At 43.5% G+C, this 24,194-nt stretch overlaps 1 protein-coding gene across 2 annotated transcripts in view; it reads right to left on the bottom strand.

The window, feature by feature from the left end:
- EPHA1 (EPH receptor A1) overlaps positions 1 to 23,596 on the bottom strand; it is a 35,215-nt gene extending 11,619 nt beyond the window's left edge. The window contains exons 1-5 of one of the 2 annotated variants that reach the window (XM_031610221.2): positions 22,088 to 23,596; positions 18,892 to 18,959; positions 6,974 to 7,249; positions 4,953 to 5,343; positions 64 to 219 (exon numbers count right to left, since the gene is read on the bottom strand). In XM_031610221.2, the coding sequence (XP_031466081.1) occupies positions 64 to 219; positions 4,953 to 5,343; positions 6,974 to 7,249; positions 18,892 to 18,959; positions 22,088 to 22,175 (979 nt within the window). In that variant the 5' untranslated portion in view covers positions 22,176 to 23,596. Of the gene's footprint in view, positions 1 to 63; positions 220 to 4,952; positions 5,344 to 6,973; positions 7,250 to 18,891; positions 18,960 to 21,572; positions 21,595 to 22,087 lie in introns of those variants that run through there. The other variant, XM_090149313.1, reaches the window with a different exon arrangement.
- Between the last annotated feature and the right edge of the window lie 598 nt (positions 23,597 to 24,194).

The following is a 24,194-nucleotide window of genomic DNA, read 5'->3' as shown; positions in this document are numbered from 1 at the left end:
CTCTCTGATCTCTCATCCCTATTTCCAAGCACTCTTAGTTCTTTCTCTCCAGCCACAACTCACGGGTGCAAGCAATGTTTTGGCCTTCTGAAGGTGCCCGATAGAAGCCAGCATTGCAGGAACAAAATTTAGCCCCTGACTCATTGGACAAGCTGTTTGGGGGGCACTTCAGGCAGCGTTTAGTCTCCAGAGAGTGACGGTAGAATCCTCGCTGGCAGGCTGTGAAGAGATAAGTTAATATAAGTTTAACAGTATTGACCAACTTTTTACACAAGCAGATAGTAGCAGGACAAGATGGGGTATTTTTAAACTAAAAGAGGGGAGATTTAGATTACATATTAGGAGGATATTTTTTACTCAGAGAGTGGTGAGGCACTGGCACAGGCTCCAGAGATAAGCTGTGGATGCCCCATACCTGGTGGTGTTCAGGGCCAGGTTAGATGGGGCTCTGGGCTGCTTGACCCAGTGGGTGGCCCACTGGGATTGGAACTAGACTAAGGTCCCTTCTGATCCAAGATTCTTTGGTTCTATGATTCTATGAAACAATTGGACAGTTTTGTTCAGTTTCTTGAACACTCCTTTTACATGCCTGCTTTTCTTCAATTCTTTTAGTTCACAGAAATATTTGGGTTGGAAGGGATCCTTGAAGGTCACATATATCAATTATCTTCTCAGAGCACACAAAGAAGAGACGCAAACTCAAGGTGGACTCAATGTTATTGAAGGTTTTGTAGACCAAAGAAGTGGAATCTCCAGAATGTTGCACAAGAAAAAGAATCCAGTCAGGCTATAAACTTGGCTGCTTCCAAGTCCTTGTACTCTTCAGACTCTACTGCTTGCCAACTTCATACGAGATAGCCAGTGGGCTATTTAGCAGAAGCATCTTTACAAGTGTTGTACCAGAATATCATCTAGCAGGGCCACAAGGAATACCTAGATAATTACCAGTTTGCCTAAAAGCAGTGAATGTGATTGGCTAGGAAGCTAACATGGAATACAAGAGAACATGTGTTGTAGGTTTCCTGTTTCCAGTCTATAAAAATATACAGCCAAATCATTCTCTAACTGCAACATCTGACACTGTCTTTGCTGCATTAAAGTATGTCTCTCTACCTTCTAACCTCAGAAAATACCTCAGAACCACCGGTTACAGTTTTTATCATTTTTAGCTACCATCATTCAACTATGTGGTCAGTGGAGGTCATCCCCCCTCTCAGCACTGGTGAGGCCTCACCTGGAGTACTGTGTCCAGTTCTGAGCCCCCCAGTGACACAGAGCTCCTGGACTGAGTCCAACAAAGGCCTATTAAAACAAGAGAGCGGAACATCTCTCATATGAAGAAAGGCTGAGGGAAATGAGCCTGTTCATCCTGGAGAAGAAAAGGCTTAATGTTAAGGTGACTGAACAGTGTAACATTTCCCAAAGAGGTTGTGGAGTATCCTTCTCCTGAGATATTCAAGATCTATCTGGACACAGTCCTAGGTACTATGTTCCAAGGGATGCTGCTTGAGCAGGGAGGTTGGAAGGGACCTTTGGATATCATCCAGTCCAACTTCCCTGCTCAAGCAGTGAGGCTGCACTGAAAAGGAACATCTGGGTGAAGGGAGAAACCTAGGAGGGGGCAGGGAAGCAGGGAAGGCACCAGTCTGCCTGATCAGGTCACATCACCTTAGGCTACGTCTACGCTAAAAACCAAGCGGGGCCAGGTGCTGCAGACTGGAGTGATGGCACACAGCCGCCTGTACGATCAGTAGTACATCAGTATGCCTCCAGGTGGCCAGGCTCGGGCCCGAGCATGTCTGGAGGCTCAGGACAGCAGGGGGCAGCTCCCCGCGGGCGGTACGAGGCCATTGAGTTTCGGGCAACTAAGCCAAAACAAGCCAAAACAAGCCCAGGCCAGACCAGACCGGCGCCCCGGCAGCGGCAGGCACAGCATAGCCCCGCAGCCACGATCGAGGCCCCGCGGTCCGAAGGGAGAGCGGCCCTGGCGCCTTAGGGCGCAGCCCCCGGCTCAGCCACCACGACCCGCCCGAGGCACTCTTCGCCGCCCCATGCATGAGGTGCTGCGGTGTCGGCGCCTGGCGCCTCGGCTTCCCCGCCACAGCGACTGGGGCCCACGCACCCGCTGCCGCAATGCCAGCAACGGCCGGCAGGTGGCTGCACAGCGCCGGGGAGGTGCCCCAAGGCTCCGGGCCGGGGCCGGCGGAGAACCGGCGGAAAACCGGCGGCCCCACTCAGGGACGCGATGCCAGCCCCGCCTCGGAGGCGGTGCGGAGCCTACCCCGGAGCGCCCGGCTGGGCAGGGGTGGGTATGGCAGGCTCTGCCATGTGAATGGCTGAGTGGGCGCTGCCCCGCGGCAGCTGGCCGGCAGCCACGCTGCCGTTGCTGCCCGTGAGGCGTTCAGCCCGCGCGCTGCCACCTGCAGTTCCCTGGAGCGCGGCCGCTACGGGCTCACTTGGCAGAAACAGGGCGGTCTCTGCCTCGGCTCCCCCAGGGTGAGCGAGGCGAGGAGGAGCGCTAGCCATAGAATCACTGAACCACAGAACATCCGGATTTGGAAGGCACCGACAAGGAGCGCTGAGTCCGTATTCTGGCTCCACACAGCAGCTCCCGAAACTCAAACCCTATGTCTGCAAGCATTATCCAAACACTCCTTGAACTCCAACAGCGCGGGGCCGTGACCACTGCTCTGGGCAGCCTTTTCACCCTCTACTGAAGAACCGCTTCCTAACACCTAACCTGCCCCCCCCTCCCCCCCCCCCCCCCCGATGTGGCTCCGTGCCATTCCCTGGGGTCCTGTCACTAGACATCAGAGGTCAGCAGCTGCCTCTGGCTGGAAATCAGCTCCACTCCAATCTCTCTCTCATTCCTTGGCGCTTGGCTTCATGGATCCTTTGGCATCCACTCCAGACCAGCTCCAGGCAACAAGATGCAAAAAACAAGCCTGAGAAAGGGCGAGATTAGCGCTGCTCACCCAAGCACCAGAAGGAAGCAGTGGTCTAACTCTTCCCTATCAGTATTCCTGTCCTGAAACTGCCAGCAAGCATCAGGCGGCCTTCAGGCACCAGAGTAATGCTGACATGGAGCTCAGCATCAGTAATGCACTCACCCATCACCCTGCAGAGCCCATCAAGAATATAAGCCAGAGGCACAACCAGCCTCTTGGGTTCACAGTAAACGACTTAATTGAAGATGTTAATCATGGAAGTCTAGGCTTATTGACAGCAAGGTATGCAAAGCTGTGAGAGGTTGAGATGTAATGTTTTGGGCAGGAACCACTCTTCTGGGATGATGGGATGGCTGAACTCTGTACAGCTGGAAATTAACCAAGAGGTTGAATGAACTAGTTCAAAACCTGGTCTTCTGGCTTTCTGTTGCCACCTGTCCTATACTAGAGATTTTTATTTTTTAATTCTCTTTTTGCTCAAGGCAAAAATCAGAACTAGAAATCTCTGCCTGAAAGTCTTCTTCCTCCATTCTGTCCCCATGTTCATGTTTGAAGGGGAAGTCCTTCATCTTTGGAGAACATAAGTAGAAGCCCATACCTCACTCCTCATCCTGATATGGACTGTTCCCAGTCCTTTGCACAACATCTGTATAAAGAGAAAGGAACTCAAGACGTCCCCCAAAAGGCAACCTTCACCATTTCCTCTAATGCTCAAATAACACACTGCTCTTGGGGCATGAAGTTACCTCTCCCTGTCCCTGCAAGGTTCTCTCTTCACTTTTTCTCCTGAGAGATTTCCCTATTCCCTACTGATCATACAAAAGATACTGAAGTTACAGCTGTACTGAGGCAGAGTGGGATAAAAGCAGAGACAAAAAATGAACCTGTGCAGTGATAGGAGCCAGGGCCAGTCCAGACATGACAGCTTCCCTGCCCCTTCCCAGGGGAGTGCTCTCAGGAGGGCGGGGAGAGCTCTGTAGTACCTAAGTGGAAAAACTGGCTGGGCTGTATAAGAGAGGGGTTTTCTGGAGAAGGACAAGGATGTTGTGTTTCAACCTTTGCTAGGTCTCCAAGCAAAGTGAGTGGCAAAAAGTGAGGATTCAAAGGGGCACCAAATCCTTGTTGTGAAACGAGGGCAGAACAGAGGAGAAAGACAGATCGCTCTGCTTATCCTGGAAGCAACGCATGGATTCCTTTTTCTGTTTTCTGAACTGTCTCAGCCTTATGCTCCATGGCTTTGAAGACAACAGAAGAGATGTGTTTTTATCTCCCTCTCTGCATTAACACACACTTCCCAAATCACAGTATGTATGCTCTCCCCTGACATACACATGTAGTTGCAATAAGAATCTGGATCCTGTCCCCTCAGTGAAAAGGGGAGCCCTGCACTGCTTGCTCCAACAGCCCTGTCTTACTCTGTCATTCGAGTACCATAGTGATCCCTATGCCTGCTAATTGCTCTTCCTCAGAAAAGAACCAGGTACAGATGGTATTATGCAGTGTGCTTTATACAATTTCCCATGGCAGAAGAACCATCCCAGTCCAAGCAGAAGGGGGCATAAAAGAGAAATCAGCCCCACTTTGGCTCTCAGCTTTCTAGTCACAGGACAAGCACTGTTCCATGCATCTGATCCATCAGCCTGAAAGAACAAGGCTTCCATTTAAGGCTTGGGAACCAGTTGTGGAGTGAGTCAGTATCAATCACACAGTTACAGCTCGCAGAAAGTAACTCTAAAGCAGAAGGCTCCTGGATGAAGCCCAAGAGGGAGTGGAGAGGTGTTTGCAAGTCTTACACTTGACACATAAGGAGAAAATCACAATTGGAAAAGAAGCTACACAGGGGAGAAAAGGCATTAGAAATGCCTGGCAGGCACAGAGGGCAGGCAAGAGAGAGGTAGGACACACTAACTCCCCTACTCTCACTTTGTGCTTACAGATACTCTGATCTCCAACTCCCTGGAATCTCTCCCATGGCCTACAGCCACTGTCTGTCTGCATACTCACCTACGCAGCTCCCATCGACTTCCTCAAACCCCACAACACAGAGGCATCGGCCCATTGGTACCAACCACTCCCCATCTGTGCTGCAGTGCATCCTTGGGGGAGAGCCCGTTTCTTCAGCTGCATTTTCCACGCAGACACCAGGCACTTCTGTGAGCCCCTCCAAACCTGCTAGTGTCTCTGGAAAGTGGGCAAGGCCTTGCAATGTCTCTGGGCAAGTCTTATAATACACTCGGACAGACACCATTGCTACACAAGCCCCAGAGTTCTGGAAAGCTAAGTAGAAGCCCCGACGAGACAGCTTCCCAATGGGGCACACTTCTGTGTTCAGCTGCATGGCGCCAGATTCAATGTCTCTGTTTGTGAAACTTCGATCTGCTGCCACAGTGTTGAGCTAGGCAAAAGAGAAAAAGACAACAGCTTAACATCCAAGCAGGCAGCAGCTCTGAGATACCTTTTGCCTGTCAAACATATTTTACACTAAGTACTTTCACAGACATGGTTGACTGTTGCTAATCTCAGTGCACTGCATGCTTTCTTTGCTCTTGGAAGAAGTGTTAATGACTGGTTGCCACGATCTCTTGCTTCCATACTTTTCACCGTTTCCTTTCAACTCATTTGCAGTAATTCTCTGTCTTACAGAGTACACTGTGTTCTGGATCTGTGATCTTGGATGTCTGTAGGAACTACTCCTACTAGAAATTAACAAATCAGGAGCAAATCTCTCCTGTGATATATTTTGTTTGCAAATCAATATACAAGAAAATCACAGCAGCACTTAGGGATGTGTTTTTGAAGTTGACCAGCAAATTACAGCTACCTGTTTCCAAACTGCACTTGATGCAGATCAGAGCTTCTACTCCAAGGTGCTCATCATGCAGTATTCAGTACACTGAAAATACTTGGGTGAAAAATGCTTCCACACTTTTACATTCCACTTCCTCACCAAAAAAACGAGACTGGGAGACAAATTTCTGTGGGCAGATGGGAAAGGCCTCCATGACATGATGTGATACAGAAAAGCTGGACTATAGGTGGGCTGGTCTTTTTTCCTGCAGACTTTGAAAAACAATCCTCTCCACTGTAGGCCCCTCCCTGTTACTGAGCAGCACCTGCTCCAGGTAGCTGGATGGTCAATTAAAGAATCTGCAGAGCTTCTGGTGGTGGGATCATAAAGCAGATTTAGGGGTTGTGGAGGTATCAGCAGATATGTGCAGTAGGCTCCAGCCAGAGGGGAAGTGCACTGGGGAGGGGAGGAGGGGAATCAGCTACCCTAGTCCTGCTCTTCCTGTTGTAGCTTTTACAGTTCTTTGTTTTCATAACATGTCATTTAAACTGTAGAGGAAAGAGCAGTCAAATAATCTAGGTCTGTGGTTTCTTTTAGGATAGAAAATAGTTATAGAAGTTCCTCTACCAAAAAAGCTGGCATTCCCTTTTCTGTAATTCATATATTTCGATGACAAGATAGCAGTGCATCAGGAGGAACAGCAGGTAAAATAGTAGTGCTGAATATTTTCACAACTTACTACTTACACAAGGGAGAATTTCATTAAAATAAGTCAACACCTCCAGATGTAGAAAAAAAGACCCTATATCTGATAACAATCAGAGCAAATGATCAGAAGCACAGGGATTTGATTTGGGTTTTGTTCTTCACCTGGTTTATTCTTGATTTATTGCCTAAGGCAAGTGAAATTCTTTTGGTCTCTGCTTTACTGTTTCTAAAAACTGATGTAACAATGGGGCACTGTTATAATGCTTTAGAATTCTCATCTAAGTTATGCCCAGTTTAATAAGGATTTAAGAAGAATTGGAGGTCTGATCTCATTTGAAAACTATTGCCACTTCTGGCAGAGGCCGCTCTGAGTATCAGAGAGGGCACCTAGGGCAAAGCTTATTCTAAGGATAACACTTATTCCTTTCCCTTCCTCAGATGCTGGTTCTCCTGGCTTCCCCTAGCCAGCGAGACACACCCAGTTTAAGCTGAAAGAGGTGACACGGTCTTTCAGCCAAGCATTACCAACCTTGATGAACATTGGGCGGCGGAACTGGATCCCGACATCCTGCTCAGACTCCATGTAGTAGAGGTTGAAGGTCTCTTTGCAGGTCACCACTTCACCTTTGAAGCTCTTGCAGTCTCTCACAGTAAACTTCAGCTCCACATAAATGCGAGATGCTGCCTCACCCCGATAAATCCAGTTGGTGCGAAGCCAGTGATCAGTGTCACCCTCAGAGAGCACGCTGCAGTCCTGATACATATAGACTGGGGTACCATTTATCATCTGCTGCACTTCACTCCACTGCTCCCAGGGTAGAAGAAAACACACATTAGACAGATGTGAGAAACAAGTTTCACTTACTTCAGATATGACAAAGTCCAGCCTACAAGGTCTGTTCTCATATAGCATACAGCTCATAGCCTGCCTAGCTGATAGGCTTACACTAAGCAAAAGTGGCATCTGGTCTATAGCATCATACCTGCCTAACTTTACAAAGGAAGCACAGAGAATGTGCTAATAAGGATCTAATTCATTCCAAACTGAATAGATCCTTGCATAACCCCTTCATCATACCTTTGTTCCAATGTCTTTTTCATACGCTGTCTCATCTTAGATTTAGAAAACGACTCCCATGTATGGTCCACTTCTCCCTGCCACTGTTTATATGCAGAGTGTACAGTAAGATATGCCAGGTCAGGACTATTATCTGCTGCTGAAAATAGTGCACAATACTTTGGGGTAAGTGAAGAGAGAGCGTGACATAATAGGAATGTCAATTGCAGAAGGACTGTGTTCATTAATTTGGAGTTTATGCTTCTTTGGTTGTGATGTTTTGCAAACCTTAATTTATTAAAACTCAGTTGATTTTGCAGACTTCATACTAGATTCTGCTTCTTCCCCAGCCAAATAATGGCTAGGAGGAAGATATGTGCCCAGCTGAATATATGACCTCACTGATATTATTTGTATGAATCCAATAGGGTTTGCTAAGTATTTTAGCATGAACTTTCACTGACTATTCTGAGCTTCTATTTTTGTTTCCTCGCCACATGTCAGATATGAAATGACAAGATTATTAATTGTTAAGTAAGTTACACGTGAGAATTGAAAACTTGAGAAGGAAGGTTTTGTCCACAGGAAAAACAACTTAGATCCTTTTTTCCCCCATGTTAATACAGCCTTTTTCATTATGCTTTAAATATTTAATCAAATTAAATTGAAACAAGTGCCCACATAAGTATTGGCACAAGTTTAAGCATCTTGGTTTTAAATACACCCCAGGTTAAGATGCAATTTAAGCAAGGCCTCACTCTCTATATTACACTAGACTTGTAAATTCTCATGAGCTGTGCATGATATTCACACATTCCTCTTCTCTAGCCCCACTACCTCCTGTGCTCACAGCACAGCCCTGCAGCCTCTCTCCCAGTTTCTGATCCCACAGATCAAATACAGCCTTAAAGGTTATTCTGATGCCTAGTGGAGGACTACAGATTGAGTCACAGAGTGCTGAGGTAAATTCTGCTTTTATGCCAGGACTTAGAGCACACTTCCTATACAGCCCCATTCAGGAAAATGCCAGTGCTTTCTCCAAGCCAGCAAGCACTACTGATAGCACAGTCCCATATCACTCTGTTCTCAGCCATTTACCTAAGTGCATACTAGCAGTTTCCTCCCAGGAAGTTATGCAGATGGTATCTATGTGTCCCTTCTTGCTTCCTTTTTTGCCGTGTAATTAATCTACAGTGTTACCCCACCCTCTTACTCTGACTCAGTTGGCATATACATGCAGAGCACGGGATTTACACTTACTTCACTTACTGGAGGTCAAAAGACTGTAGATAGAAGGAGAGTGAAATAGATTGATCAATCTCAGTTAATCAACTTGAAATGGCAATCACCCCTTGCAGTATTTCACTGAAAAACTTCTGAACTAAATTGACAAGGTATCCTGAAGTATTATTTATTTGTTTATTGTACTTACTGAAATGAAAGAGAAGTTAGAAAGGGAAATAATAACAAAGTAGCTTTCATAAGAAAGTGTCAAGGTTAGGAATGACTTTTAAAAGCATTTTTTTCAAACCATCTGCTTCCACCAAACTGACAGGAAATCTAGGGCTGTATTTGGAGGCTCAGAGTTACAGAAGTTGCCAATAGGAGTTTGTCACAAAACAGTGCCACCAGTAAGTTCCACCAGAATCTGGTTTTTTCATATATCACTAAAATATATGAATTGTTGTGGTCTTGAAAATACCATTTTCACAATTTAACTGATAAGGGCCAAAGCTTCACTTTCAATAGTGTTGGCTCCAAAGTTTTTTTCCTTTAAAATTTACTGCTAAATTTCCTTTAAAATACAACTGCTAAGTCCTATATTTGTTAGCTCATCTCAGGCCAGCTTCTTCCAGACTGAGCTCTTCAGGGCAAAAGCATCCACTGCAGTTTCACATGCAGCATTGTACAAGGGAATAACAAGGGAGTCAGATATGTTTCTTCTAGACTCTACTGCTGATAGGTAAAGGAAGTAAAAAGAGGACATCTTTTATGCTAACAATACAGAACTATTGTTAAATATGTTTCTGGCTTGATTACTCAGGGAAGATTTTAAATTCAAAGTAGTGGAAGAAAAGTGTTAAATACAACACTTAATGAAAGGGTGATGAATCCAGAAGTTGCTAGGCAACTGTCTCACATCCTCAAAGAATCTGCTGCAAAATCAAAATGTATGCCTCGGATTTTTAATGTAATATTCTTAATGAATGTGTGGTAAAGTCTGGTTCAATCAATATGAATTACTTGTCTCTCCAGCTTGTTGGCCCATGACACTGATTTAACCTCCTTTAATAATGTAACTTTCTACCAGTTTCATTCCAGACACTGTATCCTTACTCCAGGCATTCAAGAGAGGGCCATATTTAGTAGCTTGCCTTTCTAAAATATCTAAAGATGCAGCTACTGAATTTGAGGACTAAAGGGTGCTTCTGAGGAACCCATATGCTAAAACAAGCACTTAGCTCCAGAGATCTGTTCTTGGCAGTCTTTGTATAATATAGAGTAAAATAATTCTAGCACAGGAGTTAGCATTAAGTGAACAAAAACCCTAAAGATCATTCAGTGTAAGTACTATCTCAATAAGCTCAGAGCACTGCAAGGTTAGCAAACGAGAAGGTAACTTTCCTCCCATTGCTGGGTTGGATTCAATCTTAAAGAAAGCAGTGAGGAGAAGAGCTAGTTCATAAAGACGTGAATGACAAACCAAGAAGTGCACCAATAGATATTTGTAGTAAACAGTAATGGTTTAGTCTGCCTTGTGAATAAAGATCCAAAGATAAGATAGATAGATGCCTTTTAATATCTGCCTTGATTGACTGTGAATTGAAGTCTAAGGAAGGCTTACTTTTTTTTCCACCAGTAAGCCTTCTCTAGATCAAACCTGTGTCCAAAAGTCAGTATAAGGCAACCTGCAATTCCTTCATCCATGGGCCTTCGCCCACACATTATGGAGCATTTTTGGTAGGGCTTTCCTCTTTTTTTTTTTTTCTCTTTAACATTTATACAATTAAAAAAAATAATCTTAACTGACACACTGATCATTTTTTCTTCCAAGAGAGCCCTTATGTTGAGAGTTAGGATTCGTGCAAGCACGCTTAAAAATATTTATGGCTGAGTTAGGAAAAAGGTTTGGGTTAAGAGACAGGAGGTTGGGTCTTACAAGGACCGAAAAACACTAAGTTTAAAATTCAAACAGCTACTTTACTATCTACAAAAGGCTTTTGTGGGGGTAGGGTTGGTTAATTTTTGCACAATTGCCAGTTGTATTGCAGTCAGCTGCCACAGGCGAAGGTCCCTGCATATATAGGGTCTGCCATGAAAATGAAAATGAACTGGGACATACAGTTGGTATGTCTTCTTGAAGCTACTGTCACAGGCTCTGCAGGCATCAGAAAAATGGTCTTTTTTGATTTTAGTATTTTTGTGAAAAAAATACATGGCAACAAATAAAAATTCCACTCTTGTTATAAAAAGTTAAGCTAGTAGTGACAGAGGAAACTGACTATGACAGTATTACAAATCCTCAGGCTCAGACTGGAGTCACAAGAGCTTGTAGTCCACAACAGTAAATCTGTCTCTGTCTCTAGCTTGCCAAGTACTTGTCCTGTCTCCTTTCAGATAAAAGCCTTCCTGCTGTGACCTATATTTCACTTGCCTTCAGGTTAGCTCAGCACAGCAGCTTCCAATCTGTGTCCTGCACACCTCTGGGGAAGGGCACAGGGATACTTTTAAGAGACTTTGAAAAGGTAGCAACAAAGCAAGCATCTTGCTGGTAAGCTGGAAGTTACTAAACTAAGATGCATGTCTCCACTGGAAAGGCTAGGAGTTCATATGCTGAAAACCACTAACTTGTTTAACTTGGGGTTGGAGTTGCCCTAAGATCAAAAGACTGACTTAGTACAGCCAGCTCCAATGTACCTGTACTTAGAAAACTGCATCTCTTTCCCATTTAATTTGCAACAGAACTCAGAGTGCTAATTTAATCCATGAAATCCTTTCCTGGAGAAAAATCCCAGGGCCCAGAAAGAGCAACCTTTCTCAGCAGCACTGATGTCTCGAGCCTATAACCAGCTAGAAAGAACACAGACAGCTGAATGATTTCTCAGTCTTTCCACTTGCAGAAAAGGGAGAGAAACAGCAGAGCTTTTTGCCTACGGAGCCTCTTTGACTTTTGTATAGCATTTGCATGCCATCATGGCAGAAAAATTCTTAACATAGGTTCAGACCTGAAGGCTAGCTGTACATTACAGATTTAGCTACATTATACTCTTAGCACAATGTTTCAGAGGAGAGCCCATGACAATACACACACCTTGCTGATACCTGCTGTGATATGGAAAGCAGGTTCTCTTTGGATAAAATACATCCAGTGACAATCTATAGTAGGCAAAGCTAAATCTGACCATGAAAAATAGCAGCACAATACTGGTATTTTGAAAATATTCCAGAATTAAGTTGATGTGACCCATCACTGAAATTTTCTCAGCACTCTTGCAAGCTTTCTTTCTGGTGTGGTGGGCAGTTTAGATGATTATGATGAAAGAAGCATGTTGATTAGTCAACTAGACTTTTAACTTCATGAGTCCTACAACTTCACATCTAAGAACAACAGAGGCTGTTTGTGTTTCTTTGAACTTTTGTCAATGGTCAGACTAGTTTGATTTCATCACATTGTCACGGAGCCTTCTATACAATAGAGGAGTGATGGTTGCTTGTCTGCATATCTTTCTGGGTGGGATGATACATTTTTTTTTTTCCCACAGTGATCCATCGATTATTTTCAGGGAGGAGCAACAGCGTTGTGTAATTGTTTTTCCTTTAGGGCACTAGTGCATAGGTCTCTATCCCACCCATCTCCTTACAATTTAACTTGTATTCATGTCCTTATGGGAAGGTAAGGTACTAATTTGAGCCACAGAACTCCAATGCGTTGGTTATATAACCTGTTTATCAAATCCAGGTTCTGCTGTCTGCACATTCTCTGAACTGTCTGGCCATACTAAGGTCTTGCATGAAAACAGTCTTGGTCACAACAGATGCTACTAGGTCAGGGAGAGTGATAGTCTTGTCCAACACTTCATATAGGCATGTTAGAACATTTATTTCTTATGTATCTGCTTTGGTAACACTCATTAACAATATCAATAATTATAAAAAATATAGAAACAGAAAAACAGATTATGCCTTTAAGACAGAATTCATGTCTAAAATCCTATTAACAATAAAGCAAATGTTACTCTCATGTTACTTGCACACTACACGATCTGTGGTTTTGTATGGTACACCTCCAAAATTTACAGGGAACCTGAAAAATGAATCTGATGGCAATGAGCAATACGTGCTCTATTTCTATATGTTCCTTTTAAAGATGAGCATCAGATCAGATTGAATCTCACACCAGGACAGGGTAATTGTGCCTTCTCTCTGGAATGATCAAATATACCTAAAGAAAAGAAGTTGCAGGAAACAGCAGCATGAAAGTCACCATGGGTAGATGACAGGCTCTGGGCCAAGAACAGAGAAGGCAAGAATGGGTCTTAAAAGCCACAGAAATAACCTTCCAAGAAACCAGAGGAAATTACCAAATTTTTCTGCTATTTGGCATTTGAATTAGTAAGAATCACACTTCAAAGCATGAGTCAACCCAGCAAGGACGCAGCATGCAGAAAAAAAAGCCTTTCTAACTTGTCTGCCTGCAAACTCAGCAGTATTCTAGTTGATATTGTAATAAAATTTGTTTTGCTTTTAAACTTTAAATAGCCTGCTAGTCTTCTCAGAGGACCTTGCTATAGGCAGCCTCATCTGAAGGCTCCAGCTGACTCCTGGTGCTTTTGTGTTGATGTGAGGAAGTTCAGTGAACCTTGTCCGTTCTCGTCTATCAGCTATAAAAAGATGAGCCAAGCTTCTTGAAACTGCTCGGCAACAGTGCTGTCGTCACTGCAGTGCCTGAGCAGCCATGGTAATGAATGTAATGGTTGTACAGCATCTTCACTTTAGCTTAAAGTGTTGTTTCTGCCTTTCAAGTCATAAGATTGAGTTCACTAGCTGAGGTTGCTTCTTGGATGTATGGCAGTTGTTGGTGGCTCATGCAATCTGAGCTATTGTACAACTATTTAATAATTTACAACTAATTTCTTCTCATCTCACTTTTCTTATTCCCCAGCCCACTTTGTTGAATATAGTAAAGTATACCTGGATACACACAACATTCTTTTCCTTCTCTCCCAAATATACATACAGTAACTATCATCAACACATATCCCCATAAGTCTACATATCAACAGCAGTAGGGCATGTCAGGATATGGCTGAAGCCAGAGCTATTCCCATTTCCAGTTAATTATTGACACTCATCCTTTATTTCAATATAGTAACAATTTACCTGGGGTTTTAAAAACCTATGCCTGATACCTAAGCTGAGAGCAGGCTGGGGAGTGGAATGATGCTTTCTTTCAGTATCAGAGGCAACAACAGCTCTTTGAGTTAGATCCTAGAGGACGTGTATTATCAACAGCTGTGGAAAGAGATGCACACAATAGCATTTCTGATGGTTATTCTTCATACTATCTTCAGATGCTACAGACTTGCTGAGACTTGTTCCAATCTGAATGGGGTACTGATGATTAAGTGAACTACTCAGTTAGTGAAATAGGAGCGCTGTGCTGAAATCACTCGCAAATTGAGGGCTGTGTGGACCACAACATTGTTTTGTTCATGGCCAGGCCCATCTGTCTGAGCAGAAATGGTAGAAACAGAAAGCAGCCATCAGATAGTATCAACAACTGGGATCTACCTTGCCTTGCTAGAACCTGGAGGCCTGTAAACAATGTGGTCAGTGATATAGAATTTGCTGACAGGTCACAAGTACTTGATCTAGTCTATTAGCTAAAGCAAATAATTGAGCAGCGTGAAGTTTTTACTATGACATGGATTTAATAGAAAAATAAAATGTCAACAATAACAATTTGAACGCTAGCTTACATAAGTTATATTCATATAGCTTTAGCAGTTGCTACATTCATAATCAGACCTCCTGTGAAACATGGGCTACAGAGCTGCACAAGACTTCCATCATTTCCAAAGTTTTCCAAGTGTTTTAGGAACCACAGTAACTGCAGGCATTGGCTATTTCTGAAGAGGGTTGAGATACATTAAGCCACTGTGCTTTACATGCCTATTCTTTGTCCCGTGTGAAAATGAACCACAGCTGAGCAGGCCAGGTACCATTCACAATAGGGGACTTGGTAGGAAGTCTAACTGATAGCAATATTTTGATGTATGCGTGGAAGCAGCAGAAAAAAATGGTGGTCTCCACCTCATGCAGAGTACACAAAAATGGCAGGCTATAAAGGATTGAAAAATCATCTGAATTTTCTATAATATTATGTTCCATGCAGAAGTATAATATGAGAAAAGTAAACTCTCTATAAACTAAAAAGCTACCAATTGAGAATTGTTCAGTTATGAACTTTTGATACTAATACAATAGGGTAAATTGTACTTATTTACATAAGTTGGCAACTAGTGGGAGCAATGGTGTGCTTGTGATTCTGGAAATAACAGATAACCAAATTAAAATTGAAGAAATTGTTAAAACAGTCTCTTCTGTCAGCAATGACTGTTGTAGAGCTGGTGAAAACTTGCCTCCAAGGAATGCTGGGTTTAATTTGCAATCCACAGAACAGTATGAAGACAGAATGCCATCTTGAGAGGCCCACCATACCTCAACCTACACTACAAATGGCCAAGAACTTAAGTATTCACATACAAGGTTGAAAATGTGACTGGATTATATAACTACTGTTCCTGTATACACAAAAATGAAATCAGAAATAGTGGACAAATAGAAAATTTCAAGTAATCACAGCAACTAAACACAAATATTGGCTTGCTGAATACATTTTATCACAGGCCTACATAAACTGATAGAGTGAATCACAGGAATAGATATGACAGAGCTGAATACATTAAATCAAGTACTGGGAGAGCCTTATTTTGCCTTGGCTAAAAGTACAAAATCAAAATGCTGACAAACAGAACACTCATGGAAAATAAAGAAATATTTTGGTGTGAAAGGACGTCTGTGTCCCTAGTCTATTCTGCACACAGCAAGGCTAAATTCAGAACCAGATTGGGTTGCTCAAAACCTTATCTACTAAAAGCAAACTTCAAGAGGATAATGCAGCCTCTCATCACCATCTGTTCAAAACTCATGTAATTATACTTCAAAGCAAAACAAAGATAAATTATTTTTATATTGTTATTTTACAATCTGCCAGGAAGCAATACTACTGTGCCTTGTCATTTTATTTAGTCATCACAATCTTTCAGAAGTACTTTTCCAATAGATTTGATGATTTTTAAAATCAGTGCAAGGAGCCAGACTGCCTGTGCAGCATGGGATGACCTTAAAGAATCATAGAATGGTTTGGGTTGGAAGGGATCTTTAAGATCATCTAGTTCCAACCCCCCTGCTATAGGAAGGGGCACCTCCCAGTAGATCAGGTTGCTCAAAGCCCTATCCAGCCTGGCCTTGAATGCTTCCAGGCAGAGCATGTCTACAACCTTGGGGCAACCTGTTCCAGTGTATCACCACCCTCATAGTAAAGAATTTCTTCCTAATCTCAAGTCTAAATCTACTCTCTTCCAGTTTAAAACCATTTCCTCTTGTCCTGTTGCTACATGCCCTTCTAAAATGTCCCTCCCCAGCTTTTCTATAGGCCTCTTTCAGGTATTGGGAGGCTACTATAAGGTCCCCTGAGCCTTTTCTTCTCTAGTCTGAAGAGTCCCAGCTCTCTCAGCCTGTCCTCATAGGAGAGGTGTTTCAGCCCTCTGATCATCCTCATGGCCCTCCTCTGGACCTGCTCCAACAGCTCCATGTCCCTCTTGTGTTGGGGGCCCCAGAACTGGATGTAGTACTCCAGGTGGGGACTCAGAGGAGCAGAGCAGAGGGGCAGAACCACCTCCCTCGACCTGCTGGTCACACTTCTCTTGATGCAACCCAGAATATGGTTGGCCTTCTGGGCTGCAAGCACACATTGCTGGCACATGTTGAGTCTTTCATCAACAGACACCCCAAATCCTTCTCCCCAGGGATGCTCTCAAGTCATTCTCTGCCCATCCTGTATCAGTGCTTGATGTCAGAGCAAGTAAGTTCTTGGTTCCTGACACCTGCAAAGTGATCATCATTCATTCTCTACCATGTTAGAAGAGGGGTATCTACCACTGTACTGTAATACACATCTCCATGTTTATTTGATATTGCTATCTCAACAGTCCACAGAAAGAGATAAAAAAAAATTATCAAGGAATTTGCTAGATGATGAGGGGGCTGTGGAGAGAGGGAGATAAAATTATAGGACTACAGTCTGCCTTGTTAAGGGCTTTGTTTTTAATAGCTTTTATCTTAAAATGAATGAAACACTTTGAAAACACCTATTACAAAGCAAGCTAGCATAAACCTTTTAGCCAGCAAATTTCTATGGACACTTCAGTTTTATGTCACCACTAAACTTAGGTAAGATTTTACTGCTAGTTAGTGTACTCTCAAAATCCATAATAGTGACCTGTGCTGTCCAAAACTGACTGGCATTTAGCTTTACAGCTTGGTGGACATAGGCTGCACATGTATTAACAAAAGCATTGTCTATATTTATGTACAGACCCTGTATTACCATGAAAACATCACACGTGGCAAGCCACTTCATGCATTATCACTGGCTAAAGAAGAGCAGAAAACAAAGTGTAATTCTGCCTCCACAGAGTTAACCAACCTCCTCTGCGCAATGCCTTAGAGACCTTATCCGTATAAAGCATGAATATTCCTCACAGCAAATTCCTTCTGTGTGTGATAAGTGTATTGACAGAAATCCAGCTCACAGATGGGAGATCTCTGGCACCCAAGATTAGATACAAGTAGCATTGTTATATGAAATACAGCTCTTCCCTGTAAGGCATACAGCTCACGTGTTTCCAGCCTGTTAATACTGAAGCTAGTCAGCTTATTCCATTTTAATCTTAGCTCTTTTGTGTAAAAAATGTTCTGAATTAATCTCAGTTCTCTTTCAAACACATTTCCTTCTGCATTTTGGAAGATCAGTTTCTGAAACTTGTTCAAAGTTTAACTTCAAGAGAATCACCCATTGTTCCATTTTTGCTAGTGGCAATTTGTGAGCTCCTCCAACTAACAGTTATCAGGAAATGACAGACAAAATCCTACAACAGAGTTGCTCATCAGAAGTCAGTGAATCTATTTTTCATTATCTGTTAGTTTATCAGTCATCAGTATCTTGATCTATTAGATTAGCATGCTCTCAGACCATGTTCTCCAGCATCTTCTAAAATTCCCAACTACAACTACATTTTAAATATATAACATTATTTTTTTTAAAAAAGCAGATGTAGCACAAACTGAAGGGTATGGTAATTCTTATGCCAAACCAGGTATTCTGTGACAAAGGTTTTGCCTTCTTTCTATCATATTATTTTTTAAAATGCACTTTTCAGTTTCTCTCCGTGTTTTCAGACCTCATCCTGAACATGCCTGGAGAGCAGTACTGGGTTAAAATCACCATGCAGACAGTTTACATGGACAACAAAGGGAACGATGGGCAAAAGATGATCTACATATGTGTCACTATGGCACCTGTTTTGAGTAGGTTATAATAACAAACAAAATAGCTGTACAAATAAAACATACAGTTATGCCTGTATAGGAAAACCTCACTCTCTGGCTCTAGTTCACCTAGCAAGACTACCAGGAGTAGGTGGAGGCTGGGATGAATTTCAACCAGCCAAAGCACATTACAGAGGAAACTTATGAAAATGAGTTAGGAACAGGCTGAGCCCACATCTACTTTATAAGCAGCAAGGGTAAAGACTCTTTTACCATAGGAGAGCTTGTGACTTGCCAGAAAGATAGGAGTATGGATGAGGAGCTTTAACTACATTAAATTAACATCCTTCTTTTCAACTGCTGCAACATAGTTCCTGAATCCACTCCTTTGTGCCTTTTTCCACTACTCCCACAGAGCCCTGCTGCTTTAAAGGAAACCATCCTCCATCACTGAAGTCTTGATGCTAGAAGGATCACTCATCTGTACTTGAGACAAAATAGCTGTACTTAGACAAATATAACTGAGAGCACAGCACTGCCATCTCTCAAAGGATTGCACTGCATTATTTCACATGAAGCCTTGGCTCCTGGAATCATCCCACAAAGAAATTCACTTTTAGCCCTCAAAGAAATTTGAAAATGTGATCAGAGGTTCAGGAGAGGAAGGAGTTGCAGATGCCTGATCCTAGAGGATAGGATAAATTTTCAGTTTGAATTCTGTTTTTCCACTTGGTAACATTCCCAGCAGTTCCCCATCCTTGAACATATATACTCACCCCTACTTCTGGAGGGTCTGGAAGCCAGCCCAGCTCACCCTGTGCAGTGCTTGTGTCTAGCAGATTCACTGAAAACCAAAGAAGGGAAAAAAATCAGTGACCTAACTCACATGTCCATGGAATGGCTTCATCCTAGTTTTGTCAAAGATGGCAAAGCCTGCACTTTCTCTGTCACCTCACAACTCCACATTCTTTATGACCTTTTATTTTCAGAAAGTATGGCTAGTGGAAGAATGGGAAAATATAAAAGACTGCAGCTAGTCAGGAGTTAAAAGTTCTGTCTCGTATATGAGACCCCCTCCTCTTCTACCTTCCTCTCAGTTAACACCCACAGGCATCTGGAAACATCTGAAAAACGCAATGCCATGCTAAACCCTGACAACATTTACTGCTTTCTAAAGCTGTCTCAGGATGGGAACAGGAGGCCGAAGCCTATTGAAATGGGAAGACACTATTAGCAGCTGCTCACATTCTCCTTGGAATAGGAAGGTAGCAGACAAAATGGATGAACAGGGGGGCAATCAAATAAATTACCAGCACAAAAGATCAATCGGTGGCAGCAAGAAATGCCATTCAGTGCTTGAAACACCGTGGGAAAGACAGGCAGTGTGAAGTGGTAAAAGGGAGTTTCCATTGTCACAGTCTCCAAAAACCGTGAGATTTCAGCTTCTCAATCTGCCTAGCTGTTCACTGTCTGATGCTGGCCTAGAAATCGTTTTACTGTCTGCTCCTCAGAAACGTTCCAGCCACGACAGCGAGATAATAGCAGCTTCAGGGCACAGCACTGCCACCTCTCAAAGGACTGCACTGCAAGATTTCACATTAAGTCTTGGCTTCTGGAGTCATTCAACAAAGAAATTCAGTAGTCTATTCATTTTTAGCCCTCAAAGAAATCTGAAAATATGATCAGAGTTTGCCCTTAAGTCTTGATCTAGAGTGAAATTAAGAATGTATCACTTCTTAGGCAAACAAGGAGAAGGGAGAGAAGATGAAATAAGTCACACTGCTGGATGCACAGCTTCAAGGCTGCCTTTGGCTCTGCTGGCACTGACAGAACAGACTACTGATGTCAGTGCACTTACCACAGCCCCGACTTGCTAACAAGAAAAAAACCTTTGGATTAACCTTTTGGATTCCTGTGAGTGTATTCAGAGGGGTCATTTCTAAACATCTCAGAAAAGAATTCGAGGGTGAGAGGCAGGAGAGAGGAAACATTTAAATTGCATTTAAATATCCAGATTTCCTCCCCCTCGTCTGACTGCTTCACAAATACTGCCTGCCAACTACAACTAACAGAGTGTAAAGTGCAGATCAGCAGGAGTCCTATGGAATGAGGAAGCAGGCCGTGGGCCCAGAATCTGAGATAAGAGGGATTGCACTGCTATTCTCACCTCTGAAACACCTTTTTGGGATTGGGAGAAGAGAAAAGCAGGAATCCAGGTTTTGCAAGTTTGCTGCATTCATGGGATGGTCATATGGCCAAACCTTCCAAGCCACAGACTCCCTGTCCAGAAGAGACAGTTCTCTCCTGCTTTCAGTCTCTCTATTTCAGATATTATTCTAGTGTTGTTGGTAGCAAAAAAAAAAAACATACAGGGTGTGCTAGCTTGTCCTTCCAGAACCGTCACCCAGATAATATCTATCCCACACACTTCAGGCCTGAAGCAGTGATGTGGAAGCAAGAGGGGCTGTGCAGCAAGTTCTAGCAGAGAGCAAAGGAAAAGGCACTCAGAAGAAGCCAGTGTGTGAACCTTCACAGCCTGTAAGCTGTGCTTCATCACTGTCACAGGTGTGGGCAAAGCCCACTCTTCAAGAAATACATCTCTCAAATGAAACCCACAGCAGAGATTCTCCAACAAAAGGAAGAACGAGTCAGTAGGACTGCAAAAACATAGGGAATGCAAGTACTTTGGGGCTGCTGACTCTTAGGTCCACAGCCTCTGACCTATGAATCTCACCATGGCTCTCCAGCCACTTGGGAAATCTACTCAAAAGAAGAAAGATTTCAGTGAAGTGGATGCCAGGGAATTGCTTGTTCCTTGTTAGACACATGAAGAGAGAGTAGGTCACAGATGCAGACAAAATAAGATGCTTGACATGGCTGAGAAGTTGGCAGAGAGGTCTGTGTGTAACTGACAACTACTGGTCACACACATATGGAAAACAGAGCCTGTGTGGCAATACCTTGTATTACTTCTCACCTGGGTTCATTTTCTCCATAATGTCTACTAGTGGTTTCCATTTAGCTGAATCCTTAATACAAATATGCACGTCAAGAACAGTTTAAATGAACATTCCACACACACAGTCTGAGGTGAGCCCATGGCTGAACTGCCAGTTATGACTAAGTCCTCCCGATCAAGGGCCTGGAGCAGCAAACAAGGGGGCTATCCTTGGGATGAAAAGCTCCGACAACCCTCACCATACAAAAGAGAGACTCAAAAAGAAGTCTCTAGCAGAAATTAAGCGTGAGAGGTAGGAAATTGAACAGAGCTTTACTCTTCCTCACCCTTCTGCTAAGATTCCTATTTCCCAGGTGTTTCATAACTACCATGCAATTGCCAAGATAGAAGAAGAAAAGATTACTGTATCTAATAAAAGGGGCTAAGTAGAACAGAGAGGGGAAGCAGGAGGGTCTTGAAAGAAGAGGTGGAAGAAGAAATTGTAAAGCTGAGCTCTACCTTCCTACACTGAGGTAGGTTAAAGAGACTGCCTCATCTCCCACACCTCCCAGAAATGACTGTTCTCTTGCTCACAAGGGTTAACTCTCTAGTGAGCTTCCTTAGGAAACTGCGGGGGTGTTGTCGAGGGGGTGAGGGGAATAACTTCATAAGTTTATGTTTAAGCTTGTTATCTGCAACACATGTGTTTAATGCAAACAGAGGAAGAATTCTCTTGGATCACTAGATATGTTGAGGCAGTTGTGCTTCATTTGGGAGGGGGTGCAGAGGGAGGGGGGAACGGCATACCTGAGCTCAGTTCACTGAGCCACTAAGAGACAGCGGGGGCTTGCTCTTGGATTTCAACCCCCGCACCCCACCTGCTTTCCGAGGCACCAGTTTCCTGCAGCCCTTCTCTCCAGGAAGGCTATACTGTTCCCGGGACCCCATACAAGCAGACCAGGCCCCGTTCCCCACCCTTCAAAGAGGTCCCTTTCTCTTGCTCGCTGTCCAAGCCCAGCAGGTCCCACACTTACCTTCTTTCCCAAGCACCTCAGGAGGAAGGAGAGACCCAAAGAGAAGGATCCCAAGGGAGAGCTCGATCCTGCCCATCCTCAGCTCCATGCTGGTTGGAGAGGGGGCCTTGATCCCAGCCCCTGCCTGCTCTCCTGGCTCAGGCCTCCAAGCCTCGGCTCCTGCTCACAGCGCATGAATCTCTCCCGCAGCCTCCTGACTGGAGCGCGCACATTGCACAACCTCCCTGCCTGGCCCACAGTTATGATGAAAGATCAAGGCAAGTGGGTGGAGAAGCCTTACTGCCTTTACCTGTTTGAAAGGGGCTGGTCACACAGACTTCCCATCTGGCAGGCAAATAAACCCACCTTAAAGGCAGCCACCTTTTTTCCTGGGAGCCTCCCTCCACCTTTGCTCTAGTCCTGAGAGAGGCTCCCGATTGCCACCTCCTGGGCAGCCCTCGCTACCGTCCTTGCACCTGAGCGGGCCTTTTGCACCAGAGAACGGCCCAGAATTTTCGTCAGAAACTGCTCGATCCATTTCTGCCTGTGATAATGCCGCTAAAATCACTAAGTGTTCTCGCTATCATCCTTGCAGTAGATATCTAGGACATTCGTGTGTATAGTAGTGGCAGTGGCTGATACTGCTCCCCAAGTTGGAATGTGATAGCCATACAACATTATCTGGTGGAATCACTGTCTTCATGTTACTAAACTCCCCAGCATGGAAGAAGATGCCTCATTTTTCAATACAAAAAAAACAATGCTGAGAAGGCAACTGAGCTGGGAGGGACTCTCGCTGTGTATGAAGACCTCATGTGATTTTCAGTTTCCTACTTGAGGGACATAAATATGAAATAACTTCCTTTTGTGGTATCTCTTCTGCCATTTTGATGTTCTTTCATCAACGATGTTACTCCCACTCATCTACAGCTATTATACCCCTCCCTATAAAACAGATGGTTATATTTCTGCTGTTGCTGTAAGGCTGCGTTCTTCCTGCTCTCTTCTTCCTTCTCCACAAAGAAGATTGAAGAAAGAACTTTGTCAGGTTGCCTAGAGAAACTGGAGGACCTCCAGCCTTGGAGATGTTCCAGGCTTACCAGTGCTCAGCCCTGAACAACACAAAATAGCTCTGGATTCAGCCTTGCTGTGAGCAGATACTGATACTACAGACTTCCTGAGGCCCCTTGCTCCTAAATCTTTCTGTGATGAGTCTGTGATTTGAGTCTGTGATTCTATAACCGTGTCTTATAGAAAACCGAAATCTATCTCAGGAGTTTCAAATGCATGTGAGAGAAGTCTTGTGCTCCTTTCAGAGAAAACAGGCAAAATGCTAAGCTTTAGATTTAATGTCATGCACAAATTTATTCCAGTTTAATGCTGACTAAAGTGTTCTTTCTCATCCTATTGTACTAAATCTCAAATTTTCATGCCCACCCTTTCCCCACTGCATCACAAAAATATTTCCCTGTCTATATCCCATACCTTAGGTTTGTACTAGCAGAATATATTGATTTTCAGTCTTCATTTCTTCAATTTGTGATGTAGCAGTGAGATGGATGGACCTACAACTCACTTCTCCTTTGTGATGGGACAGAATAAGTGAGGCCCATGTAGACATGAAGTAGGAAAAAACCATTTGCAGCTGGAAGAGAGGGCTCTGGGACTGCTCAGGAGCTCATATTTTTTATATGTGGAGGAAAAAAAAATCAGTTTTGTGGCCTTACATCTCTTGTGAGCTACTGAGGTTTGCATCTGTAAACTTTCTAAAGTGCCAAAGTTCTGATGTGAGGAACGTGGGGATTCTCTGTCTCTCTTTAGATGGTAGATAATCAAGGACATTTGATCTAAGCTGTTGGGAATATATGGCAACAGATTTACTAGAAACAAGCAGAGAAGGTACCCTAAAATTATTTTCTTTCATCTTTTTCCCATGTTACTGTTGGCTAATGGGTGTGGAAAAAAAAAAACCAAACAGTATTCCAGTTGATGGGCATCAGAAATTGTATGTACAGTTTTGATATTTTGTAGATTAGTTTGCCTATGGTTTCTTCCTCTTAGAATTTGTGCAAAGATAATAAAATATGGTCTGATGTCACAGCAAGATCTAGATTTGCAGCAAATCTGT

This window comes from Phasianus colchicus, chromosome 1 (genome assembly GCF_987193195.1).
Source record: "Phasianus colchicus chromosome 1, bPhaCol1.hap1.1, whole genome shotgun sequence".
NCBI classification, from domain to species: domain Eukaryota; kingdom Metazoa; phylum Chordata; class Aves; order Galliformes; family Phasianidae; genus Phasianus; species Phasianus colchicus.
Note: the sequence above shows the minus strand (reverse complement) of the source record. Positions and strands in the feature narration are given on the sequence as shown.